The sequence below is a fragment of the Mugil cephalus genome, chromosome 13 (genome assembly GCF_022458985.1).
Source record: "Mugil cephalus isolate CIBA_MC_2020 chromosome 13, CIBA_Mcephalus_1.1, whole genome shotgun sequence".
In the NCBI taxonomy this organism is placed as follows: Eukaryota; Metazoa; Chordata; class Actinopteri; order Mugiliformes; family Mugilidae; genus Mugil; species Mugil cephalus.
The window spans coordinates 11,684,215-11,706,832 of NC_061782.1; the positions used below are offsets into that span (position 1 = coordinate 11,684,215).

General features: G+C 41.5%; 1 protein-coding gene across 1 annotated transcript in view; it reads left to right on the top strand.

Annotated features, from left to right (window-relative positions):
- The window catches only part of eys (eyes shut homolog), a 165,001-nt gene that overhangs the window by 52,400 nt on the left and 89,983 nt on the right, over positions 1-22,618 (top strand). Inside the window, exons 22-27 of the mRNA XM_047602144.1 lie at positions 130-327; positions 2,267-2,388; positions 5,311-5,432; positions 6,282-6,541; positions 21,107-21,203; positions 21,643-21,750. Of these exons, the coding sequence (XP_047458100.1) occupies positions 130-327; positions 2,267-2,388; positions 5,311-5,432; positions 6,282-6,541; positions 21,107-21,203; positions 21,643-21,750 (907 nt within the window). The remainder of the gene's footprint in view (positions 1-129; positions 328-2,266; positions 2,389-5,310; positions 5,433-6,281; positions 6,542-21,106; positions 21,204-21,642; positions 21,751-22,618) is intronic.

The following is a 22,618-nucleotide window of genomic DNA, read 5'->3' on the forward strand; positions in this document are numbered from 1 at the left end:
TGTTTCCTAGTCTACAGTTCCTTCCATTGTAGTGGTACAAAGATTCATTTCTGCTCAATGGTCCATCTGCATGTGTTTTCTTTTCCTTTTTCCTCATTTTTTTTTTTTTTTTTTTTTGCCTCACTCCAGGTCATAATTGTGAGTTCTTACCCTGCGAGGCCAGTAATCCCTGCGAGAACGGCGCCGTGTGTGTCGAGGAGTTGGATCAGGACCATTTCCCTTTGGGTTTCCGCTGTCACTGTCGCCGAGGCTTTGCTGGCCCCCGCTGTGAAATCAATGTGGATGAGTGCAGCTCCAGCCCCTGTTTTCACGGCTTCTGCTACGATGGTAAGAAACGGCTCATCTCGCCAAATCCCCCCCCCCCGTACATGAGCTCAGACACTTAGGCGCATGTACATCGAACATGTCTAATTCCATTTCCCTCACTTATAGTCCGGTAGCCGGTTTTCAACTGGGTCACCATCTCAGTTAATGTGTGCGTTGTGGGGGGTAGAGTCATCCATCTGACATGAGGAACCTTGGACGAAGCTTGCTGGAGCGCCCTTGATTAGCCCCTTAACGTGACTGTCAAAGGAAATCAATTAAGCATCAGTGTTGTGTTATAATTTGAATAATGGATGATAAATGATGAAATTTGTATGGTTAATCTGATTTTACCCTGATGTACTCCATCTTTAGCAGTGGTAATTTAAAAGCTCATTGATCAGAATTATAAAATTTATAAATTAAAAGGAAAGAATCCTTATAAACCATTAGTCCTTGATTGTAATATTTAATCTTATTTTATTTTTACTGTGAATCAACAAGTAACATTATTGGGGGGTGTTTTTGGGTTGAGGGTTGGATCATCCCACAGATACTTGATCAGTTTTGTGAATTTGGACGCCAGGTCAACACCTTGTGGTGTTTTCATGTTTTTTTTTAGTTGTTCCTAAACCTTTTTTGTGTGTTTGTGTGTCTGTGTCAGGCCACATCCTGCTGGGGATGGCTGCTGCCATCAAGGAGTGTCACTGTTATGGGGTCGGGGTGCCTGGTCTGGTCTATGTGGGTGGTTCGTGTCTAAGTAACATACACTTGAATACCAGGTCCTAAAGTTTCCCAGTAAAACACTGCATTGTCACAATTTGGTCGATGTTATTGACTTCTACCAATGGTTTTAATGTTGTGGCTGATCCGCGTATATGCACTATGTGTTGTTACGTAAAGCATGAAATTACTGCATGCCAGTTTTTTGCAGAAAGAACAACTCGCGAGCAACAAAATATTCACGTCTTGCACACTTTATTGCTGCTCCAGAATCCTGCTATTGCTATCGCTTATCTTGTAATGACACAACGAAGGCAGTGGATCACTAAGTGGATCACTATCTGTCCCTCGCAGTGCTACACTTGACCAGCTGTCTTGGCCAATCGGGAGTGCAGCCAGTTCACCTTAGGTTAGTGATGCGCGCCTCTAGGACCTATTGGCCGGCGCTTGGCGGCAGCCAGCCAGCCACCAGGGATGGCACTGCATAGCCACAGTGGCTGAGATGAGTAATGCTGCTGCCACCCCGGACCTAAAGCATTTAATGAGAGTAATAGCATCTACACGCACCAAGACAGAGTGACAGCATAGATTACGTGGTAAATCTTTGGGATAATGAAGAATCCTGGGACCCTGACTGGGGAAGTAATAAATTCACTCCTGTAAGAACTGCAATTACCTCTGTCACTGGCTGCCTGTACCAGTGTTGTGTTGGAGAAACTGAATGATGCATCCCTCTTTAACGTCATTAATAATTAAACAGGAAGGGAATGCATTATTAGACATGGGGGATTTAACCGTCTAATAGAGGAAATTGGCACATTGGTAGCGTCTGAATAAAGCAGGCCACTGAAACCACTTTTTGGTTGTGCTCCTTTTTTTCCTCCCCGTTCGCCGTGTTGCAAGTGTGCTGAAAGTGTGGAAACAAATCACAAAGCTTAGAAAAAATGGGGCACGTCTAAATGGGAGAGAGGAGGAAAGTACAGGAAGAGAAGACGACTTAATGGGCTTTGCAGACAGGTTCATCTAACAACGGTTTAAGTGTCAAGCTCCGTCAGTCTAATGCAGGGTGTGATTCGTCACAAAAACTCAGAACAGCGGGTTTTAAAACAGCATGAGACTTTTATTTGAAAATGGACCTGTTGTACTTTATGTCCATACCCGCCATTTACCCATGTACACATGTACAGACAACATTAGGACCTAAGTTGCTGCTGTAACTATCCTACCAACTTTCTTTTAGTTGTAGATGGCTTTTACTGCCTTTGCAGTCCTGGTTACGCTGGTCCGAGATGCGATCAAGACATCGATGACTGCGCGAACAGTTTGTGCAGCATCAACTCAGCATGCAAAGACCTCCATCTGGTGAGTAAACGTGTTTTTCTTTCTTTGGCAGTACAAGGGATTGATATTGCCGCCTTTAAAAGGGCTTGAAAACGGCCTAGCAGCGTTCTGTAAATCACCACAGCTGGTAACTCTCCATAAAATATTGATGGAGCCGAATAACAGAAGTTACTGCATATCACCTTTGATGATTCAAAAGTTAACGTTTGAAAGCATATCTGTCGCGGTAAGTAAAAACAACTGCGCAGTAACATGAATGTGTGTGGGTCACCATGGGCCACTGCCAAGCCTTATTGGTCTTAATGGGAAATTCGGCACGAGTAGTATGTTGTTTGCTGCGGGTGTCTGGGAGAAATTAGGCAGGGAAAGAAAATGTCTAATAGATGTACCTCATTACTGTATCACCTAATAGACAAATTATGCCAATTATAACACGCAATTTACGCTTTGTGGGCTGAGATTTTAATGTAGCATAATGACCAAAAGGTTAGCGAAGTGCACCTAGCAACAAAGGACGGGAGTTGGCGTCCATCTTTGACCATTTTTTATTTTCCATATTTTATTAAAGCATGTGTATGACTGAGTTAGTAGTTGATGCTTTTACCCTTCCCGACTTCGGCAGACACGGAAAACTAAACTAATTACAAATACTATGTGTAAAATGTCAAGTGCAAAAAACAGCGAAGGACTTTTGCAAGGCACAGCTTTACTTTTCTAGTCATTCTTTTTTACTTTTTTTCTTTTTTGTTTTGTTTTTAGGCCGATATCATTGATCTGTTGCAGCTGCAAAAAGGCCTTGGGAACTGCATGCTGTTCACAAACTGTGCAATGAGTACCAGGGGCCTTTTTCCAACAGCTGCGTATTTGCTAACAGATTGCATTAGTGAAACAGATGTGTCAAAGATAAAGTCCTCAGCTTTGGCTATGATATTTTTTTTTGTTTGTTTTTTTTGTTGTTTTTTCTCCGTGTAGTCCACGCTTAAAGTTGAAATAAATCTTCAAACTGCAGCGTATTGTATAATGAAAGGCGGTATTTTTTTGTCACCAGTGCAAAATGTCAAATAGAAATTGATTTCCATTAAGTTTCGATACCCAACTTTAATCTTTTGAAAGGTTCGACACTAAGATTTTCTACACCAAGCTGCACGCTTTCGAAATGTATCTGTGAGTGACCTTCCTCCAGGCAACCACTCAATAAAGCTCTTGTTTTATCCAGCAGGTCACCTTTTGTCAAAAATAATTAAAGTCACATTATGGATTGCTAAACCACACATTGATATTTCAACGGTAACTTGATAAATTTTTCACATTTGAATGTTTTTTTTTTTTCTTTTTTAATAAAACAATGGGATTGAAACCGTTGTACTTGCACTGACGCGAATGTCAGCCAAAACAAGCTCTGAGCTCGTACTGGTAATTTTCCAAAAAGCAAACTATCATGTCAGTTTCATTGCGGCAATTTTTAGGGAAGATTCAAGGGCAGATGCTCGTTTGTCATATTATGAAGCAGTTGACAAAGAACAGTACAGCGAGGTTCCAAAATTGTTGCGGAGCAGATACCTGGTTAAAGCATTTTAGTGCAATTTTCATTTTCTGGGAAACTAAAGTTTCCATATCCAAAGACAAAAGGGCACCGCCTTTGAAGGAAATAGAATGTGATACGAGGGATATAATTAAATTTCAGTCACTCGATTTCACTGTTATGTATTTATTTTTTATTTTTTATTTTTTTCCCCAAGTCATTATTCAAATAGGGCCAGGTTTTTGGAAACCCCTTTACGCAGTCTTGTTTACTGTGCAGCCATTTCTCTCTCTGAACATTGTGTCCCACTGAGCTTTAGCTTATTTTGGAGAATTGCAGTCCCTGAAGGTGACTTAGCAGCAAAAATGAGATTATGTTCTATTGCCAGGGGTAAGGAATTGGAGTCTCCTGGAGGTATCTAATTTATCACGAGATGACGGCATTTTCCCCTCCACCTCCACCGCGGGGCCTACGGTGTACAAATTATATCAGACAAAGTTTAACGGCTCCCCTCCAGTGTATGAAATAAAGATTAGCATGCATTCAACCAGAAGCTCCCAGGACCTTTAGACAAGAGGCTGGCAGTGAGGAGTCCTGAAAAACCCCATGACCATATGACTGCCTTCATAATGTATGCAGGGAGGAATTTAAATATAGTCGGGACCTTGGCAAGTGGTGAACAACATGCGTCCCCCATGCATTATCATAATGCACACTGCTGTGATTAAGTAAAAGACAAGTGGTTCCATACTTCTCCGAAAAGAGGAGAATATGAGCATTATCAGGAGCTGTATAAACATCTGTTTCTTACTGTAAAATGGTCACAACAGATTCACTGGTTGTATTCTGGCAAATCCAACGTCTATAAAAAAAATTCCTTTCCAGTCGGAATACGTTATGGTAATAGTGTACGTGTGATGAAAGCTTGTACAGTACACCTTGAATGGCATTGGGGGAGAAAAAAAACAACAAAAAAAAAGAAACACAGGCTTGCATATTGTCCAGAGGGTGGATGGTAGGAGGAATACATCTGCATAGCAGTAATGTGAAAATGTAAGACAAGCGTGACTCTTCCACAGTTTAACCAGATTGTGTTTGTGTGTGAGTGTGATTGAGTGGGAGGTTTCATTCTGCAATATTTTAAGACGGCTAAGATGAATTTAATCAAGTATGTTAAGTGTTGCGCCGTTTGTTTTCTGAAACGAAGCAGGTGCAAATAAGTAGACAAATAAGTAGACAAATAACTGACAACGATGCCGCTTAATTAACAGCTTCCACGCAGCGCTTTAATGGCGTCTATCGATGTCATAAACATTACACCCTTAACTACCTAAAATACTATCTACACCGCGATGAGCGCAGATGTAAAGTGTCGCCATATATCATTGTCTGTCTAATAGTGTTTCCTCTTTGTGTTGCAGAGTTACGAGTGCGTGTGCCATCCGGGCTGGGAGGGGGAGTACTGCCAACGAGAAATTGATGAATGTTTATCGCAGCCCTGCAAAAACAACGCCACCTGCACAGACCTTCTCAACGGCTACAAGTAGGTGTGCGAGCTGGCTCGAGGGCGCTGTCCTCGCGAGGTGCATCAGTCACTTAATAAATGCGGGGGAAAAGGGAAGCATTTCAGATATGTCCTTCCACTGGCGGCGGAGATAATGAATTGCAGATGGCAGGTAAAACAAATGAGTCAATCAATGGCTCACAGCATGAAAAGGGTTCCAGGGGATCTGGGACTCGTTGGAGGAAAAAGCTGCTTCGGCTAATGCCCCCGCTCTCGCTGGGGAGACGTAAAACTGCTTCAGGTGGAAAAGTTGGGGGACGGACGGGGATGCAAGGTGGAGTGCCTGGTAGCGCTCGGTTACTCACTGCCACCAAGTGGAATATTCACCTGGTCTAAGAGTAGATACTTCAGATTCACACACCCACGCAGTCTGGTTTCCGCTACGTTTCTCTGGCTCTGTCTCCCCCTCTCTATCTATGTCTTGCATGCATATATTTCCATTTAATCCGCACTCGGCACCCTAACCTCTTGTGTCCTACATTCAGCTGTCCAGAATTAAAAGCTCCTCTGACCAGTGGTGCAATTAACCTGTGAATTTCCCACACTGTCTCTCTCAGAGATCCAGAAGCACCAGTGCCAATATGTATGCAGTAGTTATATGGAAAAATATGTCTTGTGGGTAATTTGAATTGGAGAAAAAAAAAGAAAAAAAAAATCCCACATGGTCATTTATCTGCAGCAGCTCACAGTCACCAGTTTTTACCACGCGTGTGCCAGAGAGTATGATATCCACAGACAACTGCACAGTCTTTATTTATCTAGCATTTATTTTAATGTATGCCAAAGTGACCTCTACATTGCCATTTCCTCCTCTCTGGTGTATCCAAGGTGTTTGTGCTCACCAGGCTGGACAGGTGTGGACTGTGCAGAGGATGTGCATGAGTGTGATTCCGGGCCCTGTCTAAATGGAGCTCAGTGTCAGGAGTCAGACATACCTGGCGAGTTCTCCTGCACCTGTCCCCCCTTCTTCAGCGGGCCCCTGTGCAACCAGGCTTACGACCCCTGTGACCCCCTTCATAATCCCTGCCTACACAACTCCACCTGCCTGACACGCTCCGATGGAACAGCCTCCTGCAGATGCCCAGCTGGTGAGTGAACACAGCCTCATCATACTCGCGGTGCTTTTGTCTCGAGCTCGCTCTTCGAGGATGGCTGCAGCATTTTGTTCCGTGCGTTGCGGCGAGGTAGCGTATAAAAGCAGAGTTTCCTAATTTCAAAGGAAGAAGATGAAACGTGTAGTGGTCGCAGTGAGGCATGCTTTGTTTTTTGTATTTTCCCTGTGAAATGCATCAGGTTTTCCAAAAATAAAAAATGAATGCTTTCATGTGCATCATGTTGGACTCTACTCCTAAAAATGTGCTACATAGCCTTCCTTTCCTAGTCAGGAGACAACAAAAAAAAGTAAGATCTGTTCTTTGCTGTTACTGGAGAAGAATTTAACTGGAAGCTGGTCACTTCCTGGTCATGGGTTGAACAGTGATTTAAATCTCAATCTAAAATCTCACGTTAATATATTTCCTGGTTTTCCAGTTTTGCAAAGAATTGTCACTAAACTTAGACAATGATTAGATTTGCCCTCAATCGTTCTATGTTGTCTGCTCAACTCTACATTGCTTCATCTTGTATTTTCCTTAATGACTTTGGTAGAAGAATGGCTCTGCACTCACTGTAGTTACATTATATACCGGCCTTTTGTGCAATTCCTGTTCATGGAAACGTAATCTTACTGGACTACATTAAGACCGAGATTGTTATCAGATGTGTCAAAAATAACAGTAATATTAATATGTGAAAGTAGGAATTGTACCGACTAATCCACTTTACTGCTGCGCCACGATGCTTTAAGTATGAAGTCGATTAGTCGCCGATCACGTGACAACACAGTTCTTCTCATGTGTGGAAATTCTTAACTACACATGAAGCTCATTCTGCCATGAGATGCAAAATAAGTACGTCAGCCCTGAAATGCAACAAAACTATGACTGCAATGCACTCTCATTTGAAGAGGCATCCGCTAACCCTAACAGAGAAGCGTTCCAAATGCACCTCCTACAAAACAAAAGTCTGGTGGATTTCATGGTCAAATGATGCTGTTGTTGTAGGGCTTCTTCACCGCGCTAACGGTGTTTATGGTGTTGGCGTGGGCTACAGCCGACAGTCGCCTTTGTTCAAGCTTCAGCGACCTTGCAGTAAAGCCTCCATAGCTTCCTTCCCTGTGAAATGCTACAATATGTATTCAGGTCAAGAGTATAGAGTTCATTGTTGCAAAGCTTTACTTTCTACTGTGTTTTTGTGTGTGGCATCATAGATGAGTTAATGTCGACTTTCACCGCATAATAGACTTTAAAAAAATAGTTGACTCCAATTTGAAAATGTATATATCTAAAATATGCTATGCAAAGCCTGCAATAGTTTACAATCCCTTGGTTACAAGGTATTGTAACTGTTCGCCTCATCAGTAATTTGGACATATTGCATTCAATCAATCAGTTTTATCTGGAATTAATATTTTCATTTCTTCCACTCATCCACGAGACACTTGTATAACAACCTGACCCTGTCACCACTCAAAGCAAACTCTTTTATTTGACTGCGGACTTTTATCCATATAAATCGTTTAGTCCCAGAATGGTTGAGGACGTAGGACACATTTTTAAATGCTCGAATTATCCTTTGCATCCATTCGTTGCCATCATCGTGGCCGAAGATCCCTTTTAATCGTCCCTCATATCACTGACCATGGTTTGGTCTGAACAAACAGTCCTACATACCAGTCAGTGTTACGTTTTTACATTCAGTGTTACATGGAGCATTTTGCCTTCATTAGTTATCAACATATCATCTAAAATCACAAAATACCAAAATTCAAATGAAAGAAGTACTTCTTCCCCAGTTGAACTTTTCAAGCACGTGCAAACTTGGCTATTGGCAGATGGTGGTTTGAACCTTCACAGAGGACTGCTGCTGTGGTCCTGCTGAAGTGATGACTTTCGCGACGGATTGGAAATGAAATGAAAACGTGTTTTCCACAGTGAAAAACATCATCTGATGAACACTACCAGCATAAACAATTCAAACTGCCACGAAAGCGAGATGTATTCCTTTGCACTTTGAATTTATATGCACAGCGTGTCCAGAAATGTGCATATTTGTAGCCAGATTATGTCAAAACCTGGCTGAATAAAGTGCGTCGTGGACTGCATCTCTCATGCGATGAACACAGTTTTAATCCTTAGTAACAGACATGAACACTCACAGTAGGATGGAGCTAGCGTGGGCGAGTATTGATGACAGGGAGGAAGCTGCACTACTGCAAATGTAAAATCCTTAAAACTACTGTTGTAGCATCGCTTAGATATTCTAAATAATTACATTGCAGTTCATTTTTCATGTCAGTTATCAATGTTTGTTCTCTTCCCACCTCACACACATTCATAAATAACTCAAGGAAACGCATCCACTCAAGTCCAACACACGGAAATCTATGTCACATTAGTCACGGAGCGGTGACAATGACCACTTTCTTAGCAAGAACCTGTTTGGATGTTTATCAGTGAGCCCTTTGTAGTTGCTGAGTTATTGTAAGTGATACAGTATTTTAGCATTCAGACCTATCAGTGTGCAGGTTAAGATGCTATAGGGTTGTGCTGCACCTAATGTCTCTATCAGCACAGAGATGAAAAGATGTTGCCAGATATAAATAGAGCGGCTGGGTTAGTTTCAGAAAGCTTCCTTGGAGAGGAATAGGAAATTAGGTTCTGGCTGCATACATTACACCAAGAGCTTTGCGTGGGCATGGTCGTTTTCACTTCACACGAGCATTGTGACTCACTACTCTCCATTATTATTCATCATAAATTCATCCTACATAGCTACTACTCAACAAACACGGAGCGGTTATACAACCTCGTGGCTCGATCCCAGTACGGCAATTTTAAAGACCTGTTATTTACCATTCAGTGTAGGTTATTTGTCAAGGAAATTGTGTAGGCCTCACATTATTCCCAAGCCTAATTAAATTAGAATTTGTCTGCCTGCGTCTACCAGACTTATTGCCATGAGCGAATTCCGTCCCACACATGGGAGACGGACACAGCACACTGAACATTATCAAGGTTAACTTGTTATGAAATCAACAACAGGGCACTGAGCGCACGGCATTTAGCCATGCTCGTTTATTGCAATGCAGGATGTATGACATAAGGGTTAGGCAGTAGGGTACTGAAAAGAACTGAATGAAAGAGATAGGAAAGGTGCTCGTCTCCTAAGACCTCTCTGTAGGTGCTCAAAACAAGCTACAGCAGGTAGCACTACATGGGTGCATGGGTCATGGCTGCTGCAGCACGATAACACACACCGCAAAGCCTCGGGAATTATGGAATGTATCAGTCGGCTATGTGTTGTTGTTTGTGATGTCCTGATGTGAGGTGCAACATTTTGACAGAAAAAATATATGTCCACACTTCTGCCTTCTGTCTATCCGTCTATTTGCGTTGTTTATATCTGTATATATGTACCATATACCTAGATAGAAAGTGTCTCCAAACTTTTGACTGGTAGTGTGTATTTATAATGCTGTAATTATAAATTAATTCAGTGCTATAACATACAATTATAAATGAATAATGCAACAAGTTCTTCCATAGTTCTTACTCTTCCCACTCCAGCCAAACCGCGTGGAAGCATCAGAAGAGGCACTGTCGCTATCAAATGTGATGGTACCCATGAGATGGCAGTAATACTCTGATGGTGGATGTCTCTGTCAAACATTTTATTGCCAATCTTTTGACGATATGCGCTGACAGTTGACGGGGGTCTTTTATAAAAAGACAAGCATCATGAGTTTAATGATCACTTTTCTCAAACTTGCCGCTCTGAACGCATTATAAAGCTAAGTGTGTGGTCATAGTTTTCCCAAGACACTTGACTAGACTATATCCGTCTCGCGAAGAAAAAAAAAACGTTGATGCGGCAACTTTAGTGTTCATCAGTTCAGCGTGATCTCAAAAGGTAGCCATTAGGAGGTTTCTACTGGGACTGACATTAAAGAGATTTGTAACAGGGGGACAATGGAAATGAGTTTTGCCTACAAAGGTAGAGTGTGAGAACCTGGAGGCCAGAATAAAACCAGAGGCAGTTGAAAGAATGTTCTTAAAAGAAAATATAAGTGAAGCAGTTCTCCTCTCTTGATTGTGGAGAGATCCTGAAGGAGGTTTTTGTTCTTGCTCCCAGTGACTCTCCTCTGAGGCCCCGGCCAGGAGGCCTAAGTCATCTTGCCTGACCAGCACAGATGTTCCACTTTCCTCTTAATGAGGAGCCTCAGCAGGGAGTGCCAAACCTGATAGAAGAGAAGCCTGGAAATGGGAGAGCAAGGGTAGAGGTTGGGGTGAGGGTTGCTGGCCGACAACTGCAACAAATGAAACAAACAACACGGTGCATCACTCAACATAGATTGCAGTACAAACCCGAACTAACATTAGCTTCCTGTAAACAGTTTTAGGTTTTGGTGTCTTTGCTCAGCTTGCTGAGTTTGTTTGAAGGAAGAACAGTTTATACATGAAACTGTAATATCCTAGGTTTAATCTGAGGGAACCAAAAAATACACAAAGGCGTTTTCTTTTTTAATTCAGTATGTTAGTATTAAAATGCTAGAAATGTGCCAACAGGAATGGAGCGCCATAAGTTCCTAGAATCACCACTTGAGGCTGACACATGTAACTTTATCCAGAGCTGTTTATAGAGAGAGTAGCACCAACTAAAAATCATGGGCGCCATGTTGGATACATTGGAGGGAAGATTCTACAGTGTAATCCTGGGCGGTGGATGTGCTATGTTGAAATAAAGCGCTTATTTTCACCATTAACAGGCCTATAAATGTTATTGCCGACGTCTGTCACTATGTAAAAAGCCCTCACTTAAATATCCCAGCGTCTACCCACTTTAAATATCTTAAATGAGCCTGTAAATATGCTTTGTAGCCCAATCACCTCAACAGTCATGGAGCTGTGTTTACCTTCTCCTTAGTCTCCCGTGTTCATCCATCGCCGTTAAGCTTGAAATTACTCAGAAAAATTATAAATACTCATAAAATTAAACTAGTCTTACTGTTATTTAGTATTAGCATTAGTCTTATCCTATAACATTAGCACGATAGACATAATAACTTAGTAGTAACCGAGGCAAAGTTACGCATTAATTAAATTTGTATATTTACAGGGACATAAATTACATGCACACATGGGTTTCACACTATAAATGATGGTAGCTGCTGTCTTTCAAAGTCTTTAGTCTAGAGAACTAGCTAGCATAAGGCTTGGTTAACTTCAAACATTCATTTGTAAAGCTGTGTTTTGAGATCAAGGTATACACTAATGATGGTGTGACTTATTTTTCCTTCATAAAATCTTAACAAACATCAAAGAGAGACACTGACGTTTACCTCACATAATAGAGAGAAATCGGATGACATCCAGTTCTTCCTTTTAACCTTCTGCTCCCATAACTTACTCTGCGCTGCTGTGGCATATTTTAATTTTTAATCCAATTCTATTCTCTGTTATTGCCACTTCTCTATGGATGAATGTTGGTTAGATGCATAGGGGGATAGCTCAGACGTTCTTAGGTGGCCAGACTCTCTCTAATATACGGCTCTGACTTTAACACAGTTTAGGTTAGAGGTAGATGTATTTACAAGTTGCTGGCCTAGCCTTGGCAGTTTTTCCAGATCTTCAGGACACCTATGAGTGAAGTCACTGTGAACACATTGATCTTCATATCCTGTCAGTGGTTTTGAGGACCTCAGGGATGGTAAACAATTAGCACTTAATCTCCATGGCAACTCAGACTGCTGTCTCAGACGTGAAGTGTGCCGTAGTTTGTGAAATGAAAGCTGAGACATGCACAAAAGACAACTGACAACATATTAATTTTTTATGATAAGATTTTAATGACTCACATTTTATTTTTTTGCAATACATAATAATGCATGATGCATAACAAAGAACAATAATAATAATAATTTAGTGGTTATTCCTGTGCAATGTTAATTTGCAGCAGAGCGTTAATAATGCGTAAATGTCAGATTCCTAAATCTTTTTTATTCAAAGGTTCTTTGAAATGGCAGATGGGCTGATTTGAAATGGCAGTTGTGGAGTTTGCTCAGTAGAAAGGACACACTGTCAGTATAGCACTTAATGTTTCAGATTTATTAAAGATTTGATAATACGTTATATGTGCCTCTTCACAGTAGTGCCTTTCTATTGGGTTTTTCGGTGACCAGTTGGCATATTTCAGTGTTAAATGTGGGCTATTTCACACAGGCACAATCAGCTTCCCTCTAGCCCACTGCATGAAGTGGAGAAATGTGATTTTTGCAGTATAGGGAATTAACTCTGAAGCATTGTGCCGTCCTGTTACACGCAAGAACCATTTGGTCTCCATGGCTCTGGTTATCCCCAGAGGTGTTCATGGCCAGATGGAGAACAAACCCCTTTATTTTGCATGGCATGCTACACTAGCCTTCACCTTCCACAAGATTGAGATTGTGTCCTACCAAACAGTTGGTTAATGAGCTACTGTGGAGCCATGCCAACAGGAGAACTGACACATACATAATACGATATTGAAAAAGATGTATTGAGAATGTGTGTTGCCAAAAGTGTGCTGGGAAAGTCTGTCCTCATTGCATTAATTTTAAGTGATGATTCTCTTTAATACGGGAGGCAGACAGTATGACTTATAGTAGACGTGCCTCAAGTTATAAACCGGATGTCCTGGCAGATGTATTAGAACATTGCTGTCCCTTTCCCTAGCTTCAGTAAAGAGAAAAAGAACAAATCTTAAATCAGCAGTAGTTTGTCTTTGATAGTGTGCTCGTATAGGTTCACCAGATCATCTTGTATCAATTCTGTGCATGATTTCATGCATATCACATTTGCTGATTATCAACGATACTTTATAGAAGTAGGAAAAAGTCACACGGAGATTGGAAGTGTTGAATGCATATGAATGGAACAGCTGATAGAGCAGGTAGTGCACAGTAAGTACTTGTACCACACGTGCGCTCTGTATATAATTAGAAAAGCTAAATATGTGTTCAGTGACTCATCACTCCAGCGTAATGTAACTCGGGGGTCCCCCGCCTGCTGACCAGGCATAGTAGTTTGTTCAAGTTTCTGTAATAACACTCAGCGCTTATTTGCTCTTGAACATAAAATGACCATGTAACTCATTAGTGTTATTAAAACAGTGGGAGCCCTGGACATTTATTCCTGCAACAGAGTGTAATGTAATGTAAAACGGTGTTTCTTACATGGTATGCACTATAGATTTGGTTCCTAATTTCGCCCCAAAAAACATGTTTTTTTTTTTATGACCTTGTCAGGATATTCAGGTTTGAGTCTGTTTCTATCACGCACCGTACTGGACCCAAAGTGGTTAAATTCTGGTAACTAGCTAGCTTGCTAGTTGCAGCATATACATCATACTGGTGGTTGATGACACCTATGACCTCAGGTGTGTTTCTGTGGTGGAGATGAGAGTGCGTGCAGGAAAAGATGGATCATGTCAAGTTCAGTGTTATTTTTTTTCATTATTAATTCATGTTATATCAGGGGGCAGTCTATGGCGTAATGGCTGGGAACCACTGACATAACTAAAATGTGAATTAAAGCCTCCACAGTAACCTTTTGTTCTTATTGTACATTTATTAAGATCAAAGATATCCCAAAAAGATATTTTCTCTTTTTCCATATTTACTCCAGATGTTTCTTCAGAAATGATAGATTTGGAGCTCTGATGTTTGACCCCATGTAAAAATTGCACAGACAGTCTAGATTGGCTGCAGCACTGACAGAACATATTTGATTCATGTAGCGTATGTGGCTGCACTGTATATCGCAGTCATACTCCATGACAATCATACTCGAGGATAGATGAAAGCTGCATGTGAACACCGTAGCCCATAGACCGCAGATGTGGTGCACTATAGAAATGATGTTGACGACCGCATGACCGCAATAGGATGAGCACCTTTGTTTATCACGTACGGCGGAATAACATGAAAGTGTTAGAAAAAGAGAACAGCACGTGCTTCCTCTTAGCAAATAAGCCCATCACCGTGGAATACACAACGTACAGGGTGACTGCATGTACAGTACGCTCTCTGGAACATATGCAGTTGTCATGTCTGCTGTGCAGATGGTTCACATGGTCTGTACTACCTTATCTTTTATGGCAATAATGAACCCTTTTTTCTTTTGAGGTCATATAGTGGGTGAGGTCATATTTTTTGTTTTTATAATAATGCCAACGTAAATCTAGGTTTTAAGGAGATAACTTTGGTTTGGGAATGAAATCTAAACATTTATTAAACATTTTACCTTAAAGACAGAATAAACTGGTAAATATTCTTTTGTTTTCTGTAACTGCTTGTACTCTGGAGGGTCACAGGTGGCTGAAGCCTACCCCAGCTGTCATCGGGCGGGAGGCAGGGTACAACTCCTGGACGGGTCGCCAGTCTATCGCAGGGCTAACACAGAGAGACAGACTCACGCTTATGACCAATTTAGAATCACCTGTTAACCTGACAAGCATGTCTTTGAACGGCGGGAGGAAGCCAGAGTCTCGAAGAGAACCCACACAGGGAGAACATGCAAACTCCACACAGAACCTTCTTGCTGTCAGGCATCGGTGCCACCACCCCACTGGGCCTCCCGGGAAATATTCCATAATCATATTAAAAACAAAGAAAAGTGAGACCTGGAAATCTGTCTTGTCAGTAGTAAACTGTATTTTTGTCATGGTTACGGGAATGCAGCGCTCGTCTCATGACACAGCTGGTACTACAGGGTTACAGCTAAAGGTGACCTCAATGAGTGCAGCTGCATTTGTATAAAGGCAGACTACTTTCTTCTTTAAATGAGGACAGGTGCACAGTGAGGGCCCCTGATAAGAGAAGATGTAGTTGCAGTCTGGTCGAAATAGAAAATCAATATATATTTATGTCTTTTGAAATGCCCCTCTCATTTCCCAGCAGAAGGTATGCTCATAAGCATAATACATTTTTATTAGTTTTTACCAGTGGCATTAAATTTATCTTTGCTAAAGTGTTAAATTACAGAAACTAGCTAAGAGGGCATTAAGATGATTTTGTTCTCTATGGGCAGAGCTTGTAGCAGCAGCCATTATTCACCATGAATATTTCTTTTCTTTTTTTTTTTTTTGTGGTGAACATGTTAACCAGCAAAAGTTTAGATATAAAGTGGAAGTTTGGCCAAACCTATGGTTCACTCACATTTATCCTCCCCTTTGTTCTAGAAACTGAAAAAATAATATCGCGGCCCCTCTGTGTCAAATGAAAGACAAGGTGATGAACTTCAGAGATAAGCATCTGGACCAGCCAAACCCAAACACATATCAGAAAATTGCACAGAGGATATTGATTCCCAGTTGGATCCATACTAATCACCTCCAACCCTATAAACTTTGAAACTGTCCTTTCTTCTTCTTCTTCTTCTTCTTCTTCTTCTTCTTCTTCTTCTTCTTCTTCTTCTTCTTCTACTTTTTAACACCGCTTAATAGAAATTTAAAGTTCACAACAAAGTCAGATGTTTCTCTCACTGAATAGGAGATGCCTGCGCCCGCCGGGCTGTTCCACGTGTCTCTCCCCTTTTCAATATTTAATTCAGCTCTGGTTTTACAATAGTTTTTTCATGGTCAGAGTGGCACGGGGAGCCAGTCTTCCTGACATCTGTTGTAGTTTTTTTTTTTTTTTTTTTTTTTGGCACTCGGCTGTGAATGCTTACCGTGGAAAGTTTTGAAAATAAGTACATAGTCTGCAAGCAGTTTGACAGACAACAAAAAAAAAAAAAAAAAAAAACAGTTCAGCTTCAGGTCATGCCAGACAAACTTCACTACATGTAAACATAGCCACAGTTAAAGGTGTAGCATACTGTGTATGTATTGGCTACTAAAACTAAAGAAAAAAAAAAAAAACACTTCTGGGTTATACCTTGACAGTAGCTGTGGTTAAGTACTTGCACAATACTGTAAGAAAGAGGTTAGTGGTTTCATTTATGCATAATATATAAAAATAGGCCTGTGGCGGCTGTGCAGTAAACAGATTTTAATAAACTCAGTGTTTAATCATTTTGGGGCCATCATTATTTGCACTGAAGAGGTGGTCCAGGTGTGTAGCAGTGGGGTAAATTGGCTGCAGTAGCTGCTGTTTACATGCAAAGAGATTTCTATTCTTAACCCACTTATTCCTAAGTAACCTAGTTTTGGGTCTTTGTGTGTGAAGCTACACAGTCAAGACGCACTCCCTGGTTATGAGAAATATCGCCATGGCGGCTAATTAGATTTTTGGTTCATATCTATTTAAATTTGTTTTTAATTTGTTCTAAATTTAGTTGCTGTTTGTTGGACCCGACTGACAGTTCACGTCGACAGGAATTCTGGACATTTTAGATTTAAAAGATACACTATACACTAATCAGGCATAACATTATGACCACCGACAGGAGTAGCAAATAACGCTGACCAGCTTGTCACAATTCACTGGGACACTTTTTGACCTGGCGTTTGTGTGGGTGTTACTTTGACATGTAGCACCCACCTAGACCAGATCAGACCACAGCAATGACACAACTCAAAAAAAAAAAAAAAACAGCACAAGATGTTAAGTTGGCCTCCTAATTCAGTGCATCTCAAAATGATCAAGTATCTGTGGGATGATCCACAGAAGTCCCTCCCCTCCACCCACAAGACCCCCTCCACCCTCTAACAAGTTCCCACTAACAACATTATGTTGCCAGAAACCACAGGACACCCTCACAAGGCTCATGTCCATTCTCTGTGAGGCAGGTAGTCATAATGTTATGCCTGATTGGTGTACGTACTGTATATTATGTAATTGTGATTCCAGCGTGGAGGCACAGTAACTGTCCATGTGGATCAATATGGCCACAGTCTTCCTTATGGTTTTGTCTTGACGTGCAGAATTAAGTGCAAGCATTGCATCGCCGCAGCCTTAAGAGCAAATTCAGCATCTGGGATTAAAGTAAAACTTTTTCCAACTGTACTGTCAGATTGTAAACTCAATATCCTAATGAGTTGCCATGGTAGCAATGAGCACACCTGAGCCAAGTTATAGTCTTTTCTCCTTCCTTTCAACTCTTCTATCTGGAAGTATGCTCTGTATTTGCAACTGGGTTGTGTTTCCTCTCTCAGCCGCATCTTTTTTTAATAGCTGCGAATTCATATCAAACTCGATCAAGAACTGTTTTTGAGATTTTTTTGTTCCGCAACAGGGCCACGTTTAAGTTTTTGCTACTACTGATCACATTGTTTCATAAAAACTTAAAGAAGAAGATTGGGGCCACGGTAGATTAAAAACTTGAAGGGCATTCATGATGCATGTTGGTTCGAGCCAGAAGAAAACTCTGCCCAGATTAAGGCCACAGTGCCGCCTGAAATATGACAGCCCAACCGCAGACAAAGATCGTGATCTATATTGCAGAAGCGGGGAGTTGTATAATTTAAAATGAGAGCCTGCCGAGGCATTAGACTGACGCAAGACAATAGTCACAAATGTGGCTGTCCATACCAAACTCACTCTCTTAAAATGAAGATGTCCCTCATATTTCATATTGAAATGTCAATCAACCTTTGTTCAGTGTCCACCGGGGATTACCCGCAATTTCTTCTCCTCTGAGACGTTTACTGGCAGCAGCCGTGATCACATACTGTAGCTGTAGCCAGATGATGGAATGACTACGTGAGCACGCGCCTTGGGTATCCCTCTCTGTACTCTGTCAAAGAGAAGCCTCCAGTCACTGCTTAGTGGCAGAAGATGCATTACGTTGCGGTGACATTCGAAATAGTCCCCAAGGTGCTCCACCATTGCTTTGAGTGACAGACCAGCTTGGGAAACCTGTGCTGTCCCATAATTCACCACATGCTTCGTGCTCTCTGTGGTCTCGTGGATTCCCTCTCATCCTTCCATCCCAGTGTGCACCGACCTGTGTCAAAGTCACTACCATACTTTTATTTTATGTTTTTCATTCATTTCGCTTCTCTTTTTATCATTGTGTAACACATCTTCATTGTGTAATAAATAAAGGATTAACTTAAATAGTAATAATAATGATGGGCGCTGCACTTGTGTAATTTTCCTCCTTCTGTCATATACAGTACAACATAGTTTAAAAGCACGTATACAAAATGGCTAAATCATTATTCCCATTACAGATTATTATATAGTATTACCTCCTGATGTCACTAAGCACAATACAGGAGGCCCTCTGATGTCTATAGAAAGTTCTACAAACACGCAAAACGATAAATCCAGCACATAATTTATTTATTTTTTCGTTTTTAGCTTGTGCAAGATTAAACTGCATGAGCTCGTTTCCGAAATAACTGTCAGCAACCTCATCGTCGTTAAAACAAGAGCCCTCTCTCAGCTGAGCATCACCGTTTGCATGTACCAAAAAAATGTTTATAGTTCAAATATATGTCACTTTAACTCGAAGCAGCGGGAGCGGCGTAATGAGACAGCGAAACAAAAGGAGCACCAACGAGCGTTAGAGCTAGCTTTATTAACCCTTTATTATATACTTGCACCACTTTTAATTATGCATGGCAGATGGTGCTCTGCGGGGGCGACACAGTGGGGTTTTGAAGTCTGAGCTCTGAGTTTAAAGCTGTTTGATAGCAGAATTGTACAGGAAATGGTATCTGCGTATAATTGCTCATACTGTGTCAGCTGCAGTGGCAGGAATAGACGCACAATGCTGGAAACAGTATGGAGGCAAATGATGGCCATACAGAATCAATAAACTAGGCTTAATTGTTTTCCATGGCGTCCTAGAGGCTTAGTTCTGTATGTCTTGTCTTTAAGTTAATTCATTTAATTGTATATAGTGAATCCGAGCTGTTATATTTGTAGCCACTGTGCAGAAATCGCGTCCCGCCCATCTGACAGTGAGTTATTACACAAACACTGTGTAACACGAGTGTGTGATATTTGCCTGCAGACTACAGTCCCTCAGTCCCATCTCTTCTTTCAGCACTCTCCACCAAGGAAAAGCCCCGCCGGTTGTAATCTATGTTTGTCCTCTCCGTCGCTCTCTTTGTTTTTCAGACTGTAAGCCTTCCTCCGAAACAGTTCCTTTTTTATCTGGAGCATCAGAAACTTTCCCCGGAAGCTTCCTAGGTTTTTATGTCATTCTCCCAAACTGCCTAAAATCGTAGAACCTTGGTTACTTTAATAACTTTTGTATTCTGCCGTGCTCCTTTTAGCTGGAGCCACTTCCTTCTCCGTCAGTGTAATTGCTCCCCTGTTTGGCTCTAGTGAATCATCATTGCTGGTTATTGTAAAACACATTACAGCCAGTGCACTGGAACAGGAACATTGCCACAGACAAAAAGACTTAAAAGAAAGAAAGAAAGAAACTTTTTTGGTGCTGGTTAGGTTGATCAACAATGCGTGCTCTCTTCTAATGAGGTCTTTAATATATCTGATGTTGATTTATTAAATCCTAAAGAAAATCATTTCTAAATTAGTTATTTGATAACTTCAAATATATCACAGCGCTGACAATTATGTGATATATTTTCTGGTGTGAAGGGCTTGTATGCATGCCTGGCTATACCAACACAAAAAAAGAGCAAAATACAGCAAACATATTCTTATTTCTTTGGACATAACAGCCCTTGGCATGGTCAAAAACCATATGGCTTCCCCGGTGAGCGCACCTGCGCCGATTAACCCGCCTGATTTTGTAGAAAGAACCCAGAGGTCTAAAGATACTGTCACCTACTGGCACAAACATGCACAACACCCACAAGAAACAAAAAAGAAAAATGAACGATTTTGCTCCTGCAATTGTACTGGATTGTATTCTGTTGTAACACAGTGCAACCTGCCACACCAACACTAACCACAAGTACCTCAGTGATAAATTCATTAATTAATGAAGTCATTCATTTATTATCCATAACCGTTTATCGTCTAGACTAGTGACTCTCTCCCCCCCCCCCCCCCCCCCCCCACAGGTTAAAAAACTGGTGAAACAGGTAAAAAAATTGACGGACTATAGTGTGTATATATATTTGTTCAGCAGAAAACCATCTAATGGACCTGGCCCAGGCCAAGCAGTAGAGGAAATACCTCCGGAAAGGCAGAACATCACGGTCTCCCAGGCCCCCCTCAAATGTACAACAAAACATCCATGCTGATCTGCTTAGCCATCCTGCCCCTCAACCCCCTAATGAACAAGGGCAAAAGAGCTCTTGGGCTTAGCCTCTCCCTCTTACCCTAACTTAACAAGATGTCCCCCTACTCCTACGCCTTCCCTACCGCACACACACTCACATATGCACGGCGCTGCACGCGCAAGAGACACACACCTCTCAAACCCCAAACCACCAACCCTCAGACCAATCTGTCCGTGGCACTAAAGTATTATTAGACTTACACACTCTCAAAGGGGAAACAGTGACTGCCGTGAGCTAGAAGATGAGATATGCCACAGGGGCTACTAGTTCCATTAAAATGGCATTCACTGGGGCCTTTGTTATCATCGGCCCTGACGTTTTCAGGATGTAGTGGAGTTTGCTGATCCATGACCATCTCATCTATCTTTCAGGATTTGAAGGAAGTCGGTGTGAAATTGACACCAATGAGTGTGGTTCAAACCCATGCCAGAACCAGGGCGACTGTGTGGACCAGGTCAACGGTTACAGGTAAAGAAGAATAAATAAATAAGAAACAGAAAAAGTATCATCCATAGCTGGGTTTTCATTTCTTAGGAGACGAGATAAGGTCAGACATTTTTGTAATAGTCTTTATTAAATGTAGTAGAAATTCCTTTATGTGCTTCGAGATACTACACTGTAATTTTTGATAGCAGATCACCTCAAGATGAAACTGGCTCAAAACTGGTCTTCATATTTAGATGGCAGCAACAAACTATTTCAGACTGAAATGAGGTCAAACCATGAGCAGTCACTGCATGCGTTACTGCACATTTTGGGCAATTGGACTAAATATGATGTGTAATTAATATCAGTTAATTCCTATAGATTTTTCCTCCCCCACTTTTTCTGAGCCTGTAGGAAGCAGACTGACCTTCTATTTTCCATCTGAGACAAAATATCAATATTAATGATTTTTCTTTTCCAGCTGTGATTGCAAGATGGGATTTTCAGGCCTTCACTGTGAAGAAGACATCAATGAGTGTGCGTCTAGTCCTTGCAACAATGCAGGCATTTGTCAGGACCTTGTGAACAAGTAAGCGGGAAAATACTTTTTTTTTTTTGTATGTTTCTTTGTATTTCTCTTAGCGTGACATTAGAATTTTCCTTGTAGTGAGGGCCAGGCAAGGCTAATTTCCTGAGTGTGTTTTGAAAGGCGTATGAACAAAACCCAAAGAAAACATATGAGGGTTATGGTGTTCCTCTTTCAAAGCCAGCCGGTTTATATAACAAGCCTGTCTTCATCCTTGACACACATAAGCTGCTATTCCGAAGACAGAGAGCAAATTCAGCAGGAACACATCATGTATCTAGATTGGGCTTTACACCGCTGGTGCTTCTCTCTGCTGTGCTTAATGGGAGCCCCGGGGCTTCCGGGCTTAGTCGGACAGATGGGTAGAGAAGTCCCAGGGCCAATTTGAGTCCTAAATGGTTTGTCTCCAGTTTGTCTCCCGTCATGATTCTGTTCCCATGTGACCTGGCCCTGCTCAGAGCTCTCCCCTGATTGCACAGTCCAGGGAGTTCACATCAGGTGTGTTTTAACCTCGCTGCCCACCGCACGCCTCTGTCTCCATCTCCGTGACCCAACAAGCAGGTCCATCTGTACCGCGCTGGTGAATCAGACGCTGCCGTGTCCTCACTGCTGCCTTATGCTTACACTTCTTTCTTTCTTTCTTTTTTCTTTTTTTCCTTAAAGGGCTTTAACTATAAGAGTGCGACAATGGCGTTAATTCAATTCCGTTCTCAGGAGCCTCTTGACGATAAATACCGCTTAGCACATTTCACAGATTTGATAAGATATAACTGGTTTACTGATGAATAATGTACTGATGTGCAAGAGCTGTTAGGACAGAGGCGGCTAATTGCTTGTTTTCTTATTTATGTCACTTTCCAACATGATGACA